Source organism: Eutrigla gurnardus (assembly GCF_963514095.1).
Source record: "Eutrigla gurnardus genome assembly, chromosome: 1".
In the NCBI taxonomy this organism is placed as follows: domain Eukaryota; kingdom Metazoa; phylum Chordata; class Actinopteri; order Perciformes; family Triglidae; genus Eutrigla; species Eutrigla gurnardus.
The window spans coordinates 18,670,969-18,690,074 of NC_139915.1; the positions used below are offsets into that span (position 1 = coordinate 18,670,969).

Consider the following 19,106-nt stretch of genomic DNA (forward strand, 5'->3'; position numbering starts at 1 on the left):
ACGCTGTCACTTGGTTGTAATGTGTCCAGTATGTCAGATGTTGTCTTCATGTTTGACTAAGAAGAGGGAATGTCATGTTGAGCATCAGTGTTGGGATTTTTTTCCTTTAATTCAACAAGTGTTTCCTCAGGTGAAATGAGAGGAATGTCTGAGTTTGCAGCAATTAGCAGATCTGACGTCACATGTTCAATTTGCTGAAAGGGCCTTCCAGTTTCAACAAGCCATTGTTTCACATCTTCGATAAAGTCTGAGTTGCTTTTGGTTATGCGTTTAAACCAGTCACTTTGAGTTTCCTTTTCCTCTTCAGGGAGCAATACAATAACTGATTCATGTGCAGATTTGGCATTTTCATACAGTTTAATCAGTTTCTCCAGTTGGTATTGCACATCCTTTACGTTTTCATCCCTTTTCATGAGCTCTTTAATTTCAGGTATGAGCCCTTTAATTTTTCTCACGTTTGATTGACGTTCTTTCTGGAAAGTTTCAATTTTGCAAGCCAACATTTTGATTGTAAGCTTGACTGTTCTCTTCTCCATTTCATCATTCACGTCATTTATTTCACTCATTTTGCCGTTTTTCAACAAGCAAAACCCATCAAAAAATACACAGCATCAACTGAACGCCACCCCGCACAGATAAATCACATCCTCAATAGCGCAACAGCTCAGCAATGCGATTTCAATTCAACAGGCATGGCAGCCGCAGTGTCACCAACAGTCAAAACTGTCCAAACCTCCGCCGATCATCGGCGCAACAAGCAGTCGCAACACAAGCCAAACTAACAGTCCCCAATGGACACACGGCAGCACTTCCAAACTGTATTCCAACTTGCTACAATATACACAGAAGGAATAACACAAACGTGCCTACCGCCTCTTATGGCTGTGATGCGCTGCTGCCAAAAGTTTGTTCATCCACGGCCGTCAGCTGTGGATCCAAGCCGCAGCAGGGGAAAGGTTCAATTGCTCCAACAAAGTCAATTCAGTCCGAAAACTCCGAGATCCAAGGCGTCCACACGATCGATCACCACAGAATCCCGGTCCATGCAGCTGTGTCTTGATGCTATCATTTTGTTGACTAACTTGTAGTGACTAATTGTCCCTTTAATTAGCCGCTTGGAGGCTCAGTGAGGTCTTGTCCGACGCGCTCGTAAAGAATCATTCTTTCCCGACGTTAGTTTTAAGTGTTTATTGAACTAACAAATTATATATGACAACAAAATGATAAGTCATGTAAATTAATGAAAAGCAAAGAAACGAAACGTAACGAAGCGGTCAACAAAATTATACAACCCCACTCACCCCCCATGTCTAACCAAGTGCGCCGTGAAACTGAACAGGTGAAATACTGTGAAACCACACCCAGGTGATAATCACCGTAAATGCTAGTAACAAAAGGGGCGTGTGTAAGATAAACAAATAATAATAAAGGCCATACCATTTTTGGCTCCTACAATGGTGATCAGTTAAAAGGTCTGTCTGCAAGACCACAAGCTAACTACTTTTGAAATGCTGGTTTTCTGAATGGAGTCTGGTTGATGGTCATCGAGACATAAACACAGCAGAGACCTTGTTGTTTGGACCACAGACAGTCTCTGGTTTCTCCACATAGTCTGGTCTCTAGACTAATGTGAGGTACTATCGTAGACCTCAGGGGCAAGATTCTTTTCCTCCATTTCTTAAATATTTCAACCCCCATGAATACAGGAATTTGGCATATTCACCTCATCATATCGAGCTTGCTGCCCGGCATAAATTTGCATTCATTAGCACCTGTTCGGAGAGTTCGCTTGGCTTTTGGTGTGAACACAGCATTAGACGCTCAGAGAAAAATGTTCTGAAGTCTGACGACGTAGCGTAAAGACAGAAAACCCCACACGATGATGGCTGATTGATGCCGAAATTAAGCAAGTGTGTTTGTTCAAATTAACCATGTGTTCACTGCGATCATAGTTAGTGAGCCCTGACAGAGCGTCACTACTTGAGTAGTTTGAGAATGTGTCTTCTATTCCCTCCGTCTCCTCATGATGACCACTGTGATGGGTCCTTCAGGTAAAGCCTTTATCATGTTCCAGGCCTCGAAGCGGGTCATGTCCTGCAGGTTGATTTCCTGGACCTGCAGCAGTTCATCTCCGTGCTGCAGACCGCTCTGCTCCGCTGCTCCACCTCCAACACACAAAACACACTGTTGGGCATCTTTCACACTGACATCATAACGGCTAACCAGGGTTTCAGTACGGCAAACAAATACATGACCACTAGACCTTTTTGTGTTTGTAAACAGGGATGGCGTGTTTTGTTGGCTGAGCCAAACAAAGACCGTTCTGTAGTACAAAACGTAGAGTAAATCTCTTGGTGTTGCAAATGTACTTTTCTTTCATGTCCAGAACCTTCAATTCTGATGTTTGTGTTCTGGAGCGTCATCATGACGACGTCCTGAGTCATAACGTTGGAACTCCAATGATATTATAAGTCCCATAGCTTAGATACGTTTGTGTTCATAGTGGTAAGTAAACGTCATATCACAGAGAGAATATTACCATATGAATGCTGTTAAAACGTTAGCTAGCTAAACTGTTTACATGCTACTTCTGCTAAAATGCTAATGTTGCTTATGTTCATCAGTGTTGTTTAACATTATAAAATAGGCTACTGAAAATGACGCTAATTTATGGTTATTGATTCATCATTGTGAGTGAAAAACAGGAGAAACTGATATGAAATGAGCTGCAGAGACCAGATGATGTAATCAGTCCAGTCAGTCTGTTTAATGGCTGCGTTTTTCTTCTTCAACAGTTTTCTTTATAAAGATCATTTTTTCAGCCAGAGCACTGTTCAAGCCTTTTATTATTTTTATAGAGACAGTGTGGAAACAGGGAGAGGACATGCGGGAAACTGATCGCCAGGCCGGGAGTCGAACCTGGGATCATCACGCACCGCATTGAGGACATTGCCTCTGTAGGGCTAACCACTTCACCACCAGCCCCAACAGTTTTTTTTATAAATGAAGATAATCTTTTTTTGTATTTGTCTTCTACCATTCAAATGCAGAACAAGACATTCAGATTTCCTAAGATATCATCCGTTTCAACTTGTTTCCACAATGCACACCTGGGGCCCGTTCCAGAAAGTAGGTTTTCCTGAAACTCTGAGTTTGTTAACCCTGAGAAGAGGGATACTCTGAGTTTTCCGTTCCAGAAAGAGAGGTAACTCAACCTTTAGGTCAGTTACCATAGTAACTGACTCTGTGAACCTAACCTGCTCTCTGGCAGGTTTGCTTCAACATACCCTGAGTTTCTCCCTACATGTCTCCGCCTTTTTCCGGAATCTGAACTAACTCTGAAAAAAATGTGCTGTCCTTTCCTCGTCAACCTAATCGATACGGAAATAAAAGTGATTCTAACAGCTTTACGTCGGGAGAGGATTTTCATTACTTAGAAGGAAATTATAGTTTTTCCTACCAATCACATATCTAAACAATATTCTCCGACATTTCCGACATTTCATATCGCGGACATAATGCAGATTCTTTGCAGAGCTCTTAAGATTTTTTTGCGAACGGGAGTTTTCTGAAAAAGGACATTTCTTTATTGAAATAGCCGCTTATATTTACTGTTTAATATGTGAAATATGATTAAAATCATATGCCTTAGTTTACGTATTTGTGCAATATTTTTATGCTTCATTTTCAGCTGAAGCCAGTTTCTTTTTGTGCCTGGGGGATTACACCTACATAAAAATTATTATTTGTTCATTGCGCTACTTTGAGATCTACAGGAATGGAACCCCTGTCCCCTGCACTGTAGGCAGTGTTGCTAACCGTTACACCACAGTGTCGCTCTGCGTGGCTGAAAATAAAGACTTATCACCTTTAGACCAATCGACTGTTTCATTCAGTTATACACATTAAGTCGGGCCGTAAATGTCCGCCACAACAACTGTCTCTACTTTGCTGCAGTTACGTTGCTCCGCTTTCTAAGGATGAGCTCGCTTTCTACATAAACACTCTAATCTAATCACAATCTAATAACGCTCTCCCGGTTGCCATGGTGAATCGTAGTATCGGAGCTCCATTGATGATGCTTTGTAGAGTCGGCAGGCATGCGCGTAACTCACGATTGTCATACTCAGAGTTGATTGAACTAACTCAGAACTGCTGTTCTGGAACCGAAAAGTCAGATTTGCCCATCTTAGAGTTGGTTGACTCAGAGTTCAGGGTTAGGTTCAGAGTTTGTTGAACCTGCTTTCTGGAATGGGCCCCTGCAGTGATGTAAACGTGACATCTGTGAAAACAGAAAACGCTTTGTCAAGTGATTTTTGAATGTTTTTAGTAAATTTGAGGTAGAGGTTGAGGTACACCACCACAACATAGGACTAAATGCAGCTACAGCTACAGATATTTATGTGACACAGATGTCATGTCCTACTTTTGGCTAGAAATGTATTCCAATCGATGATAATCTGCTTTTAGTCCTATTCAGGACATGAGGTAGTGATGCACTTCAGCCTCTTGTGGCTGAAATCACTATTACAACAACAAAAGTGATCTAAGTCCAAGTCTGAAAATGTGTTTAAAGATTTTTTTTTTTTTTAAATGGCGGATTCAGGCAGGCAGGACATTCCCACACCGAGGGCCCTGATGGATAAGACACAATCACCTCTGGTTTTCAGCCTAAAGGGCCCTGCCCAATATATTAAGGTTGTGAACAGGCTTGTATGGGGTCAGCATTTCTGTAATGTAGTACGGGTACTAGACGCTGACAAGCTTTAAATGTGATCAGTAAAATCTAAAAATCAACTATAAAACAAACCAGAACACATTTTTTAAGTAACCCTCCCAACCTTGCACTCCAGTAATACACCACATCCTCTCCTTCTTTAGGAAAACCAAGATATGTAAATGGTCTCTCCTTTATTTATTCACAGTTCTCTTAATCAACTTTCTGTCCATTCAAGAAATAAACAGAAGCACTTTTTAAAACTCCTCATTGTTGATCAAAGCTTATGAATGTATTGGGTTCCATTTCATTGTGAATATTATGATATCACAGACCCTTGTGTACCTGTAAAGATCCGGTTGATGACTAACGGTCTGTCTCCATGGATTGAGCCTTTTCCTCCCTCCAAAGTAAACCCAACTCCTGCAGCTCCTTTTTCCACCTCCACACTCAGCAGAGGTCCCTGCTCTTCCGCTGCAACACAATGATCAAAATGAATGTACAGCTGACTACACGGTTAAAGAGGAACCCACAAAAAAACCCAAACCACATGTTTCTGCAGAAACCCAGAACCAAAGTCTTCCGTCTCTGCAGACTGGACACACGAGTATTAGTGATGAGTAGCCATGAGCCTTTCAGTCAGCCTAGTTTTATGCTAATTGCTAATGCTAACGGCGAGCACACACATAGGCTATCCCAGCGTTGCATATTAACATACTCAAATTAACAAATGGTTATGAGTTTAAAATTTGTTTTGTCACCATAACAGACATTTACAGCACTTACACAACCATAATCATCACAATCGCCAGCAAGCAAGCAATAAGCATTAGCAATTAGAATTAGTGCTAGCAATTAACATATGCTAATTAAAGGGCCAGTCAGTTTAAAACAGTGAAGTCCAGCTACATGTTCAAGTTATGTAGATGAGCCCAGCAGCTCATGTGGTGCTTTTTATATTCTGTAACTGTAGCATGGAGTTAGCAAGCTAGCTAGCTAATTAGCCAGCCCCTTAATGAGTAAAACTGAACAACCTTGATGCTTCATCAACACACTTTGGTCACAGTGTAGGAGACAACATTCCCATCAGCAGATAATTAGTCATTAACGCTGATTCAACAGGTTGTGTAATGTTCTGATGATTTAATTTCAAATCCACAGACAACAGAGAAAACACCCGTGATATAATTGTAATGAAATTGGTTAACGGTCAATGACAGACCTGACTGGACATGTTGATACTTGTACGTCACTAGATGAAGAGCCCTGTAGAAGCTTATCACTGAGGCGATGACTCACCTGCAGGGTTGACCTCTTCACCCCTGCAGCCTCCTCTCTCATCTCTTCCTTCCTCCTCTGCTCTCTTGCAGACGATCACCACCGCCTCCTTCAGGCTGCGGGCCTGACGCAGAGCGGCAGTGGCGTCAGCGTGTGTGACGCCGCGCAGCGTCTGCCCGTTTATCGACAACACCTCATCTCCTTTTTGAATGGTGCCCTCCTTCGCTGCCAGGCCACTGGGAAACACTTTGTGGACCTGGACGGAGGACAATCAGTGTCTCGTTAGCAGACAGTGGCACAAATTGGGAGTCAAGTTTGCTTTGAATAGCAATGATATTACATAGTAAAAAAAAGACCACGGTCTGGTCGGGTGTCTGTACTAATATGAGCAACATGAGGGTTTGGAAGTCCTGCTTACTGTAAGAGCTTTGCTCTCTAGGTCAGACCCTCCAGCGATGCTGAAGCCCAGACCAGCTCCCTCCTCTTTATGTAGGATCACAACATAGATGTCCACCAGCTGCTGTGGAAACAGAGACACAATTCATTGTTCTTATTACCACCACATATTGTTCACATCCGCATGGATCCTGTTTGAATCCATCTTATGGTGATGGTGAAGAGTTTATCATATGGAATCCTGTAAGGGGTTGATGCATACATAGAACACTCTTCTCATTTCTCATTTTGTGCTTCCTCGTCTCCCCCACTTGAATCAATCTCAGTGCTCAATCTTAAAAAATGTTCTCTTCCCATAACATAGAAAATATTTGGAATTATCTGAACTATGGCAGGATTCTATGAATGTAGCAGTTCCCATTCATAAGTTGTACTCATTTGATGCAGTGGTACCAAACCTGGCAACCTCACTGGGATGATAAAAACTGTAAGGATCCAATGGTACAAAGCCTGGCAACATCATTGTAATAATCTTGTTTTTAAGGCTGGATGCATGAAAGGGATCAGTAATGTTTAAGAATTTGTCTTGAATGTGAGTTTTTTTTATTTTTATTTTTTACCTTCAGCGTCTCTTCGTCCAGCTCTTTGACTTCCTGGATCATTCTTTGTATTTCCTGTGGGGGGATGGCTGAGATGACAGAGTGAGCAACAGGGGAAGTGAGTGCTGCCTCACCGTGACACCCCCCCTCCCCTCGCTCAATGGTACAGTCCCACAATGAGGCCAATCTGTGATGAAAACACATCAGAGAACAGAATGTAATGTCACTTAGACTCCTCTGATGAACGTGTGACTGTATTTAACTTCTCTTCTTCTTCATTAAAAACTTTCCGCTGCAGCTCTGCTGAAACAGGAACTGTTTTTTTTAAAATCCTGAACCACTTCCTGTATTAAACAGGCCCGGTCTGCCTTCTGGATCTCAGCGGAAGTCTTACCTGACAGAGAATCCTGCGTCAGTGCGGTCCAGGAAATCTCGAGGGGCCGCTACAGAGGGGTCCTGTAGGTCTGGGGTACAGAGGCTGCCATGACAACGCATCACCGCTTGTGAAATCTTAACCCAAAACAACATATTACAAAACATAAGTTACAGTTAAATTCTGGTTAATCTTGTGTCAAACAGTATGAAGACAAACTACAGTTTGACAGTTAAACATATTAACATTTCTAATTTCAAGGTATATGAAGTCACAAAGTAATTATAACTTATTACTGTCTGCTGTAAACTTAAGCACAGTACATTTTTTCTGGCGACTGGCTTAACTTCAGGCATTTGTGAAAACACAGTGTGAAAGTTTTAACATTGTAAAATGAAACACAGACAACCGCCATGGAAGGGATCTGTCAATTACAAGGTAGCCCCGCCCTAAAGCATTCCCTGCTTTCTGGTCTGTTGGACTCTAAATGGACCATTATGTACTAAATGAACATCACGCTGGATTGAAGAAGACTTGAAACTAAAGATTGAGTCCATACATTTATATTACAATGTTTAGTGAGATAATACATCAAGAGAGCAGTAGTGTCATTTTATCATAAATCTACTAAAATGACTCAAATAGGTAGATAAATTGGCCTTTGAATAATGTTCACACGACAGTTTACCTGGTTACTAAAGGCGAGGATTTTCCCTAAACCTTCTCCCTCCACACCTCTCAGAGGGTTACCGTCTGTGGGCAAAGTAGTCCTCAGCTGTACACCATCATCCTCCATCCCCTCTGGAGGAAATTCCCTTTCGTCTGTACTGGATCTCAAAGGGGGCGGGTCTTTGGACTCGGTTGTTGACCCGGTAAGATCCAGTCTTTCTAGCTCAGACTCCTGTTTTGGTGGAAAGACGTTTCCATCAACACAGAACGGAGCTGATAGAGGATCCTGTATCCCTGATTCCTGATCAGTGCTGTTGGTGGACTGGATGGGAGGAGGTTCATCTGTAGTTCCAGTACAAGCTTCAGAAGTGGACGAGGTCATAGCAGATGCAGACTGGATTGCCTGGATCTCTTCTGGGGTTTCCCGTTTGCCCTTCCTGTAGTCTCCATGTGAGGCAGGTAGAGTCCTGGACTCCTTCTCCAGAAGAAAAGAGCTGGAAAGGCCCCTTCTGTGGCCCTCCTTTTCTGGACTCTCTGGACTGGAGAAAGTCTCAAACGAGTGGATCTTTTGTTTGATTGACAGATTAGATCTAACACCGAAGCTTCTGTTGAAGTGCTCCAGAGGTTTCACTTTCTTCTTCTGGTCCTGCTCATCCCGGATCTTCCTCAGACTCTTACGGAACCAGAGCGGTTTGGGTGCGACTGGGGGCCCCGTCTTTGCTTCTGGAGGAGTTTCAAATGTCGGAGGATCTGAAGTCACATCCGTGGTTGAACTGTTGAGCTTGGACATGATGTCGTCATCACTCATGGCGGCAGGCTTGCTGTGGACACTGATAGGCTGCGTGTTGTCTGCAGTGTGGTGACAGTGGTGGATCTCAGGCAGCTCTTCAGGGGAGCTGCCTGAAAGGCGGACCCAGGGATCCTGAAGCTGTTCCTGGGTGTGTTGGTTGATACGAGCCTGTTTCCTCAGAGCTGCTCTCTTTGGCTGAGAGCAGTGGACAACCGAGGAATCACCTGAGCCACATAACACAGAGAAGAATGTGTTCATGTGTCAAACCCATACATTATTATCACTATATATCATCCAGACATCTGCTATATTAATGGCATTATTATGTAAGTCCAATGAGGTTTCTTCAATACTCACAAATACATTTATATCAAACTAGCAAAATAAGAATGACCATATGGTTCCAGGAAGAATACCAAAAAATTACGCTAGCGGCTCTGTGAGGCTAGTTAAAGTGTGTTCACACCAAACACAAAGTGAACTAAATACAAAATGAATGCAATGGAGGCAAATGACACAATGCTAATGAGGGAAATTTGGGAAAAAAATTTAACTCAAGTGAGAAATTTGCATGATGCTGTTTTTTAAAGAACCTCATTGGACTTTCATAATAATGCGTCAGAAATGGAGGAACCAAATGTTGTCTCCTGTGTCTGTGGTCCCCCAGAGGTCTACGCTAATAGCTCATATAACATATAAGCCTCATAAATCTGTCTTTATACTATATCATCAGACTCCTGAAGCATTTTCTCTGAGCATCTAATACTGTGTTGACATGAAGCAGCCTTTTCAAATGACTTTTGCATGCAAATGCAATTTAAAGACATGAATGGATGCAGTGCTGGCAGTCAGATCAATGCGACCCGAAATTAAGAAGAAAAGAAGAAAAAAACCTTCATCATTCGCGCCAGTTGAAATATTTCAACCACAGACTGTCAACAAGGTCGCTGCCATATTGATGTTTAGATGACCTTATTTGGTGTGTTGATGGAGCAGCTATAATGCTAGCATAGCCTAGCACCCATCAATCCAGACTCCATTCAGAAAACAAGCATTTTAAAAGTAGTTAGCTAGTGGTCTTGCAGACAGACCTCACAAAGCATGACCTTTTCATCTGGTTAACCAGCTTGGTGAAATCCACAAGCATCTCTGGATGATACAGTATCATGAACTTCGATAGGGCGGTGTTTGGTTTCCTGTTGGATCTGGGACTTCAACATGTACAAAGCAGCAATAACATCACAACCTTGGACCGACTGCAGAAAGCTCAACATTCAACGTCTTTGTGGTTTGCAGAAAGGTGCGGTACCAACATGTCGTCCTGTTTGTTGCAGCCCCACTTTGACTGTGTCCTCTAATTTAATTCTATCTAGTGACACACAAACTCCCTGCCTCAAAGAGGAAGAGGAACCTCGGTTACTTTCCAGTGAAACACTGATTACCACAGCACTAGTTTTGAAGTTAGAGTCAGGTTCTGGACTATAGGATTATACTCGTCTCCTACCTGAGAGCCGTGCAGTAGTGTCTGGATGAGTGAAATCTTCTTTGGTCTCCTCTGACTCTTCTCTTATTCGTTCTCCTTCCTGCTACACAAACAGGAAGTGTTGTAACATGACAGCTTCTCTGGTATCAACCACAGAGTCGTGCAATAATGTGCCCTGTTTCCGCTCAGACATTCATCCACTTTCTGGTGCTGCTTTCAGAAAATATAACCTGACCAGCAATAAGCGTGATGCATCAAGGCAGCGGTGAAACTGGGCTTTGTGAGGGGGAGCTTGTCAGATTGGGGGGTTGGGACCACAGACCACATCTTTAACAGTGATAGTTTGAAGCGATTCTAAATAGAAAGTTGTTACTGCAGCCATTATATATTGTGGCTGTGGATTGTCTCACCAGCAGTTTCTGGGAAGAAGTATTTTAATGTTACAAACTCAATTCTATTCACCTCCATTGTATCACTGAAATCTTAGAGATGGATATCTCAAACAGTAATACTGACGTCTCCCGTAACTATCCACTTGACATGGCAGCAAATAAAAATATCACAAAGTGTGAGAGTTGTCAACCCTGCGACGCTGAAGGAAGCTGAGCTCTTATTGGCTGCCATGGAGGAGGCGTCGTCCTTGACAGGCACACACACACAGACAGATATGTGTAAAAACATGCATAATAATAGAAACCACGAGAGGATATAAGATGAAAATTGTTAGATTTTACATCTTATTATACTCTACCACAAACCATTTCTACACTCCAGCATCCCTTGGAAATAGATTGGTGTATTGGACATTGGATGGTTCGACAGTGGGTACTATAGTACAGTGACAGTACAGGAAGTAGCTTCTTAAGTGAGGAGACCAAAGATTTGATCACTAACCCAGTCAACACAAACATGTTGACATTGTACCTTTCAGTAGACCACAGTTTTCAACCAAATACACATTTTTAAAATATGTTTCATATCACACTTGCATAAACACACACATGATTGGTTCGGTTTAGAATAAAAAAAACACTTGATTACAGTTAGAAAAAAGATCCTGTTGGTGTTAAAGTAACAACGTAATTCAACAACTTGCTAACAAAATAAGAAGCACACATAAATAACAACCGCCCTTTGTTCTTTGTTAAAGTAACGTTTCATTAAAAAAGCATAAAGACAATGTTTACTTCACATTCAACTTATGGGATCACAGAAATGTACAATGCCAACATATTTTCCTGGTGATTGGACTGGTGTCACAGATCTGCCATTATTTTTTTAGAACATAACTGCAATCTTTTCCTCAACGAACAATGTTCTCGTCTAGTGATAGGGTTGCATTCATCTCTTGCTATAACAGCCTCTGCTTGGATAGCTTTCCACTAACTAGTCATAATATATAGTCCGAAGGGCTTATAACTGATTTATGAAGCATTATTCATTAATAAAGCCCCTAGTTATAATTAAAGCTATCATCTATGATTTGGAATAAAACAAAATCCATTCAGTCTATCAGCCGTAGGCCTGCATAGAAATTGTCCAATGGGAGCCATTGCTCCGGAAGGCTCCCATTGGCTCGTACCCTCCATCCAATCCCCTCGTCTCCCCTGCTCCTCGTCATCATTTGGTTGGGGGGGGGGGGGGTTATGCAATGGCTAGCCCAAGTCAATCGTTCTTAGCTAGACAGGCATTAAAAATAGTCTTGCCCACTCCACAGTGCACCCGGTTCTATAATAGTTTGTTTACCTGCTGTCATTGCTACAGACGCAGAGTAGCCTGCAGTACTAGTTTCTTCAATCTCACAGAAATGGACACTTTTGGAGAATATACTGAAACTTTTGAAGACTCTGATGAGGAGTTTTTTTCCACCCAAACCCAACCGTACCTGTACGAGCCTGAATATACAGAGGAAGAATTGCGTGAGAGGGATGCTCAAAGGGCAGAACGCGGCGTGCAGTTGGCGGAGTGGTTTAAGCGCATGCCATGTACGAACGTACATACGCAGCCGACCCCGGTTCGAATCCCGCCCGGAGGTCCTTTGCTGCATGTCACATCCCCTCTCTCTCCTCATGTTTCCGATCTATCCACTGCTAATAAAGGGCGTCTATGCCTCAAAAAAATCTTAAAAAAAAAAAAAAAAAGGGCAGAACGTGAACGAGCGTCTGTGGAGACCGAGATAGCCCCCGCTGGAGCTGAGAACCGGGACAGAACAAATGGAGACTGGTGGTGCCAGGAGGGAATCCCCCGCAACGCGGGTTTACGGGTCTACGGACGGAGCAGAGGTCCAGGTTCGCGGTGCGTAATCGTGGGTTCGCGTGGCCGTGGGCTGCCCGGTGTTTGCGTGAGGTCCAATCGCTTTTCACCCAGGTCTGAGGCCATGAGGCCCGACAATTCGTCCCAGTTCGATTGCCTATTTAAGGGAAGTATTTCGGGCGGCGCGTCTTAGAGTTTTGAGTCCGACGGAGAGTCTGCATGTGTGGATTTGCGGAGCCGCCCGCTACCCGGTGTTGGTCTGCGGTCCAAGGGCTTTTCACCCAGGTCTGGGGGCATAAGGGCCGAGAGTTCGGCGGTGTTTTTGTGTCTATTTACCGGAGGGGTTCCCCGCAACGCGTCAGAGGGTTTACGGGTCTATGGACGGAGCAGAGGTCCGGCTTTGCGGTGCGTAATTGTGGCTTCGCGCGGCCGTGAGCAGCCCGGTGTTTGAGTGAGCTCCGAGGGCTTTTCAGACAGCCTTGGGGGCACAAGTGCCGAGAGTTCGGCGGTGTTGAGCCGCGTGTTTACCGGCTGGATTGCGAGCCGTGCGTCTTAGAGTTTTAAGTCCGACAGAGAGTCTGCATGTGTGGATTCGCGTGGCCGTGGGCTGCCCAGTGTTTGAGTGAGGACCAAGGGCTTTTCACCCAGCCCTGAGGGCACGAGGCCCAAATATTCGGCGGTGTTCATGTGTCTATTTACCGGAGGGAATCCCCGCAACGCACCCGAGGGTTTACGGTTCTCCGGACGGACCAGGTTCGCGGTGCGTAATTGTGGCTTCGCGTGGCCGTGGGCTGCCCGGTGTTTGAGGGAGCTCCGAGGGCTTTTCAGACAGCCTTGGGGGTATAAGTGCTGACGGTTTGGCCCGGTTCGATTGCCTATTTATGGGCTGTATTTCGGCGGCGTGTCTTAGAGTTTTGAGTCCGATGGAGCAAAGTAAAATTCCGCTGCTGCTGAGAAACTAGTTCCTCAAAAAATGGATGATTCATGCGATGCGAGGTTAGTTTTGTTTCAAATATTATTCTATCAACACACATATGTACATCGACAGTCTAGTGTTTTAATGGATTTGCCTCGGGTGCACTGTGGAGTGGGCAAGACTGTTTTTAATGCCTGTCTAGCTAAGAACCGTTGACTTGCACTAGCCATAGCATAAGCGAACTTGGCAACTAGAAGAACTGAATGAAATTTCTTGAAAACGTCACCAGACGTCTCGAACACACCGGCTCACTTGGAAAATAGGTCTTATGTCCAAAATTCTGAACTATCCCTTTAATAAACCCCTTATTAGAGTAGCAGCAGGAACCACTGTGCCACTGTTCTCTAATGTCAAGCCCGACAGCTTCACGGTAATATTAATAAGTAAAAGTCAAAAGTATTCAGCATGCTTTCACCAGTGGAACACATCACTTCACATACATTCCTTAAGAGTAACCTCAGGATCTTTCTCAAGGCCTTGTACATACTGCTGAAGAACTGCAGGCAACAGGAGGAGAGAGAGAGAGAGAAAGAGAGAGAGAGAGAGAGAGAGAGAGAGAGAGAGTGTGTTACAGGTTACTCTGTTCAAGTTCAAGTTCACTTTTATTTATATAGCACAGTTAAAAAGACCTGTAACAGTCATCCAAAGTGCTTCCCAGAGCAGAGACAAAAGCAAAAAGAACACATGTACAAGAAGCAAGAAATTATGCATATAATCACACATATTCACACACAAATGCATGTAGCACATGCACATATACAAACATATGTGCATACATACACATGCACATACGTGCACTGCTAAAATAGTCAGAAACACTAGTGCAAAAACAAAACTAGGCTGGATTAGAAGTCCCTGTGGATCCAAAGGCCAAGGTGAAAAGATGTGTTTTTAAAGCACACTTAAACCTCTCTATGGAACCCGCATGTCTAACATGTAATGGCAAGCTGTTCCAGAGTTTAGGAGCAGCCACAGAGAAGGCACGATCTCCCTTGGTCTTCAATTTTGATCGAGGTACATCCAACAACAACTCACTGGATGACCGTAGATCTCTGGCTGGATTTCGTTCTTGTATAAGTTCCGCCAGATATAGAGGAGCCAGACCAGTTAAAATCTTAAAAACAATTAATAGCACTTTAAAATCAATCCTAAAGCGGATGGGAAGCCAGTGGAGGGAGGCCAGAACAGGGGTGATGTGGTCACGTTTTTGAATGCCAGTCAAAAGGCGAGCAGCCGCGTTCTGCACCAGCTGCAGGCGGCGGAGCGAGCTCTGGTCAAGACCAACATATAACGAATTACAGTAATTGAGCCTGCATGATATAAAAGCATGGATGACTCTTTCCAAGTCATTAAAAGATAAATAAGGCTTGACTTTTGATAAAATACAAATTTGGTGAAAAGACCCTTTAACTACTGTACTGATTTGTTTCTTAAAATCAAGGTTGCAATCAATAGTTACACTAGGCTCTTAATTAAAGGAGTGGTTTTAAGAGCAAGGACATCCTGACCATAAAGTGGGAGTAAGCAACCTTCTGGAAGGCCAAATACAGTGACCTCAGTTTTATTTTCATTTAGATTAAGTTGGCTCAGGTTGATCCAGTTCGGCAAGACAAGCTAATAAAGATTTTAGAGGATCCTTAGAGGATAACTGCACATCATCTGCATAGCAATGGAAAGATATGTTGTGCTTACGGAAGATAGATCCCAGTGGCAGCATGTACAATAAGAATAATAGGGGGCCTAAAATTGAACCCTGTGGCACCCCACATGTGAGGGGGGAAGTTAGAAAGAACAGTGGGGTCAAGGTTGGGTTTTTTAATGAGTGGCTGTACTATAGCATGCTTTAGAGATGCTGGGAAACACCCCGAGGTGAAACATGCGTGGACTAGCCTAAAAATAAAAGAGCCAGTAGAATTAAAAACTGTCTTAAAAAGGCGGGAGGGAATACAGTCGGAAGGGCAGTTTGTGGGGTGAAGCCCTTGAACAACATCTGACAGCTCCTCTAGTGCTATCGGCTCAAACTGGTTAAAAGCAGCAGAGCACAGGTGGGGCTCAGAGAGGTCAGGGGAAGCAACAGGTGAGACTGATCGCAAAGCAGTGATTTTGTCAATGAAGACAAAATTACAAAATGATTACAGAGAGCAGGTGTAGGTGTTATTGGGTCAATTTTACGAGGGTTAACAATGGAATCCAGAACATTAAAAAGAACTTTAGGCCTATTAATGTTGCTAGACACAAGGTTGGAGAAATACGTAGTTTTCGCAGCTTTCACTGTTTTTTGATACTCTTGTAGACAGTCTCGTAATATACCATATGACACCTGTAATTTGTCCTTCCTCATTTTCTCTCAGCACGTCTGCAAGACCGACTTAGAGAACGGATAGACTCATTAATCCAAGGTTCGGGAAGATTTTTTGAACTTCTCGTTCGAAAAGGAGCAATGGAATCAAGTATGGCAGTGCATTTGGAGTTAAACAGAGCTACAAGTTTCTCAGGACAGAGGAGTGTGTATTCATTCAAATATGAATTAACAAACTCCTCAAAGGTGGTGCAGAACTTCAGAGAAGTATCTGAGTTTAAAACCCTGAACTGATGAATTGGAGGACGAGTAGTAGGGGCAACAGAGAAGGGAATTTTGGCAGAGAACAATACAGGCAAATGATCTGAGATACAGGCACCATTACATATTTCATTTAAACTGACAGACACTCCATAGGTCAACACCAAATCAAGTGTGTGCCCTTTTTCATGTGTCGGACCAGAGACCCACTGTGTAAGTTCAAAGGAGTCAATAAGAGAGAGAAACTCCTTCACCATTGGTTTGTCGCTACAACAAACATGAATATTCAGATCTCCTAAAATCAGACACTTATCATATATCGAGAGAGTGTTAGACAGGAAATTTTCAAAGTCCTGAATAAAGTTCTTGTTGTATTTAGGAGGACGATAGATTAGAGCAAGTAACACTGGAGTAGACGAGGGTCTGCTAAATGTTAGGTCTCTTAATAATTAATAACAAATCATTTTTAGTCAATGATTTTATTACCACTTCTAAACTTGATTTTATGTTTTTAACTGAAACATGGCTAGAACAAAATAACAGTGCAAGCATTCTGATCGAGACAGCACCCCCCCAACTATAATTTTATTGATGTTTGTAGATCTGGGAAAAGAGGTGGAGGGGTTGCTGCTATATTTAAAAATACATTTCAGGGGAAACAGATGTCACTTGGTGTTTTTCCATCATTCGAATATCTTTGTGCTGTGTTGAAATGCTCTCCCACAGTTCTCCTGTTAATTATTTACAGGCCACCTAAATATTCGTCAAATTTTTTCTATGATTTTACTGAATTATTGTCTAGCATCTCCACTGATTTTGACTGCCTAGTTATAACTGGTGACTTTAATTTTCATATTGATGATTTGAATGACAAGGGTGCAAAATAACTTTTTAATATTCTAGACACATTTGACCTTTCTCAACATGTGAAAGAGGCTACTCATTGTAAGGGACACACCCTGGACCTGATTATCACAAAAGGTCTCCATGTTTCTGAGGTTTTTGTGACTGATCCTTCATTGTCTGATCACTTCTGTGTTTTCTTTAATATTTCTTTCATTCCTGACACACAAACAGAATCAAATAAGGTCAAAAAGCGGTACATCAATGAACATGCCAATGTACTCTTTAAAAATGCCATCTCCTCGTTACCACCTCTAAACCCATGTCATGCTGATGATCTTGTAAACATCTTTAATTCCAAAATTCTGAATGTCATAGATGTCATTGCACCTGCTACGGTTAAAACAATTTCTGGTAAGCAAAAGGCACCCTGGAGAAAAGCTGCTGTTGTGACAGCCCAGAGAAGAGAGTGCAGGAAGGCTGAACGAATCTGGCGGAGTACTAAACTTCATATTCACCATGACATCTATAAAGAGAGCCTCCGGGCCTACAATTTAGTCTTAAAAAGTGCGAGAGAAACATACTTCTCCAATATCATAAACAACAACACTAATAAGGCGAAAACCCTATTTGCAACTGTTGACAGACTGACCAACCCCCCAACACAAATACCAGCTAAACTCCACTCCACGCAGAAATGCAATGAGTTTGCGTTCTTTTATACTAATAAAATTGAAGGCATCAGACGCGCCATCAATATCTCAAACAAAAAAGTTGGATCACCACCCTGTTCAGGCAAAAGTAACACAGCAATGATGGCAAGCTTTAATGCCATAGACTCTAAAACTCTAGTGGAAACGGTGACAAATCTAAAATCATCCACCTGCTGCCTTGATGCTTTACCTACCAACTTTTTTAAGAATGTTTTTGACTGCCTATCAATAGACGTATTGCAAATAGTTAATAACTCCATTCAATCAGGCAATTTCCCAAAGGCCTTCAAAACTGCAGTCATTAAACCTCTTCTAAAAAAGCGGAGCCTAGATGCCTCTATTATCAACAACTACAGACCAATTTCAAATCTACCCTTCATAAGTAAAATAATTGAGAAAGTTGTCCTCCAACAACTAAATCACTTCCTGGCTTCAACTGGCTGCCACAACAACTTCCAGTCAGGATTTCGACCTTTTCATAGCACCGAGACGGCCCTTATTAAAGTTGTAAATGACATCCGTCTTAACACAGACTCTGGCAAAACTTCAATATTAATGCTATTAGACCTCAGTGCTGCATTTGACACTGTCGACCACTCAATACTCTTGGACAGGTTGGAAAACTGGGTGGGGCTCTCAGGCACAGTCTTAAACTGGTTCAAGTCATATCTACAAGATAGGAACTATTTTGTTTCCATTGGCGACTTTGTATCAGAACCTACCAATGTAACGTGTGGAGTCCCCCAAGGTTCAATCTTGGGGCCAACTTTATTCAACATCTACATGCTCCCACTAGGACAAATCATGCAAAATAATAACATTGACCATCATTGCTATGCCGATGACACCCAAATCTATGTAGCACTATCACCAAACGACTATCGCCCCATAGATCTTCTGTGCCAGTGCATTGAGCAAGTCAAAGACTGGATGTGCCAAAACTTCCTACAACTAAATGAGGACAAAACTGAGATCATTGTTTTTGGTGCTAAAAAAGAAAGGTTTAAAGTAATTCAACACCTTCACTCTCTGTCCCTGAAAACCTCAAACAAAGCCAGAAATCTTGGGGTTATTATGGATTCTGATTTACATTTCGACAGTCACGTTAAATCAGTAACAAAATCAGCCTACTATCACCTAAAAAATGTAGCAAGACTTAGAGGGCTCATGTCAGCTCAAGACTTAGAAAAACTTGTACATGCCTTTATTACTAGTAGGCTAGACTACTGTAATGGTCTCCTTGCAGGTCTTCCGAAAAAAACTGTCAGGCAGCTACAGCTTGTTCAGAACGCTGCTGCTAGAGTTCTTACAAAGACCAAAAAATGTGAGCACATTACACCAATTCTTAAATCCTTACATTGGCTCCCTGTATGTCAGAGGATTGATTTCAAAATCCTCCTGCTCACATATAAATCACTACATGGTCTTGGACCGAAGTATATCACTGATATGCTCC

The 19,106-nt window shown here is 42.6% G+C and overlaps 2 protein-coding genes across 6 annotated transcripts in view; both read right to left on the reverse strand.

Moving 5' to 3' along the window:
* Positions 1-10,205, reverse strand: part of gjd6 (gap junction protein delta 6) — a gene marked incomplete at its 3' end in the record, with an annotated part of 29,019 nt that extends 18,814 nt beyond the window's left edge. Inside the window, exon 1 of the mRNA XM_084007282.1 lies at positions 10,202-10,205. The remainder of the gene's footprint in view (positions 1-10,201) is intronic.
* The window catches only part of il16 (interleukin 16), an 85,105-nt gene continuing 67,172 nt past the window's right edge, over positions 1,174-19,106 (reverse strand). For 3 of the 5 annotated variants that reach the window (XM_084006559.1, XM_084006562.1, XM_084006563.1), the window contains 8 exons: positions 10,327-10,408; positions 8,052-9,046; positions 7,385-7,500; positions 7,012-7,177; positions 6,414-6,515; positions 6,017-6,251; positions 5,063-5,191; positions 1,174-2,165 (listed from right to left, as the gene is read on the reverse strand). In XM_084006559.1, the coding sequence (XP_083862685.1) occupies positions 2,005-2,165; positions 5,063-5,191; positions 6,017-6,251; positions 6,414-6,515; positions 7,012-7,177; positions 7,385-7,500; positions 8,052-9,046; positions 10,327-10,408 (1,986 nt within the window). In that variant the 3' untranslated portion in view covers positions 1,174-2,004. The remainder of the gene's footprint in view (positions 2,166-5,062; positions 5,192-6,016; positions 6,252-6,413; positions 6,516-7,011; positions 7,178-7,384; positions 7,501-8,051; positions 9,047-10,326; positions 10,409-19,106) is intronic. The other 2 variants (XM_084006560.1, XM_084006561.1) reach the window with 2 other exon arrangements.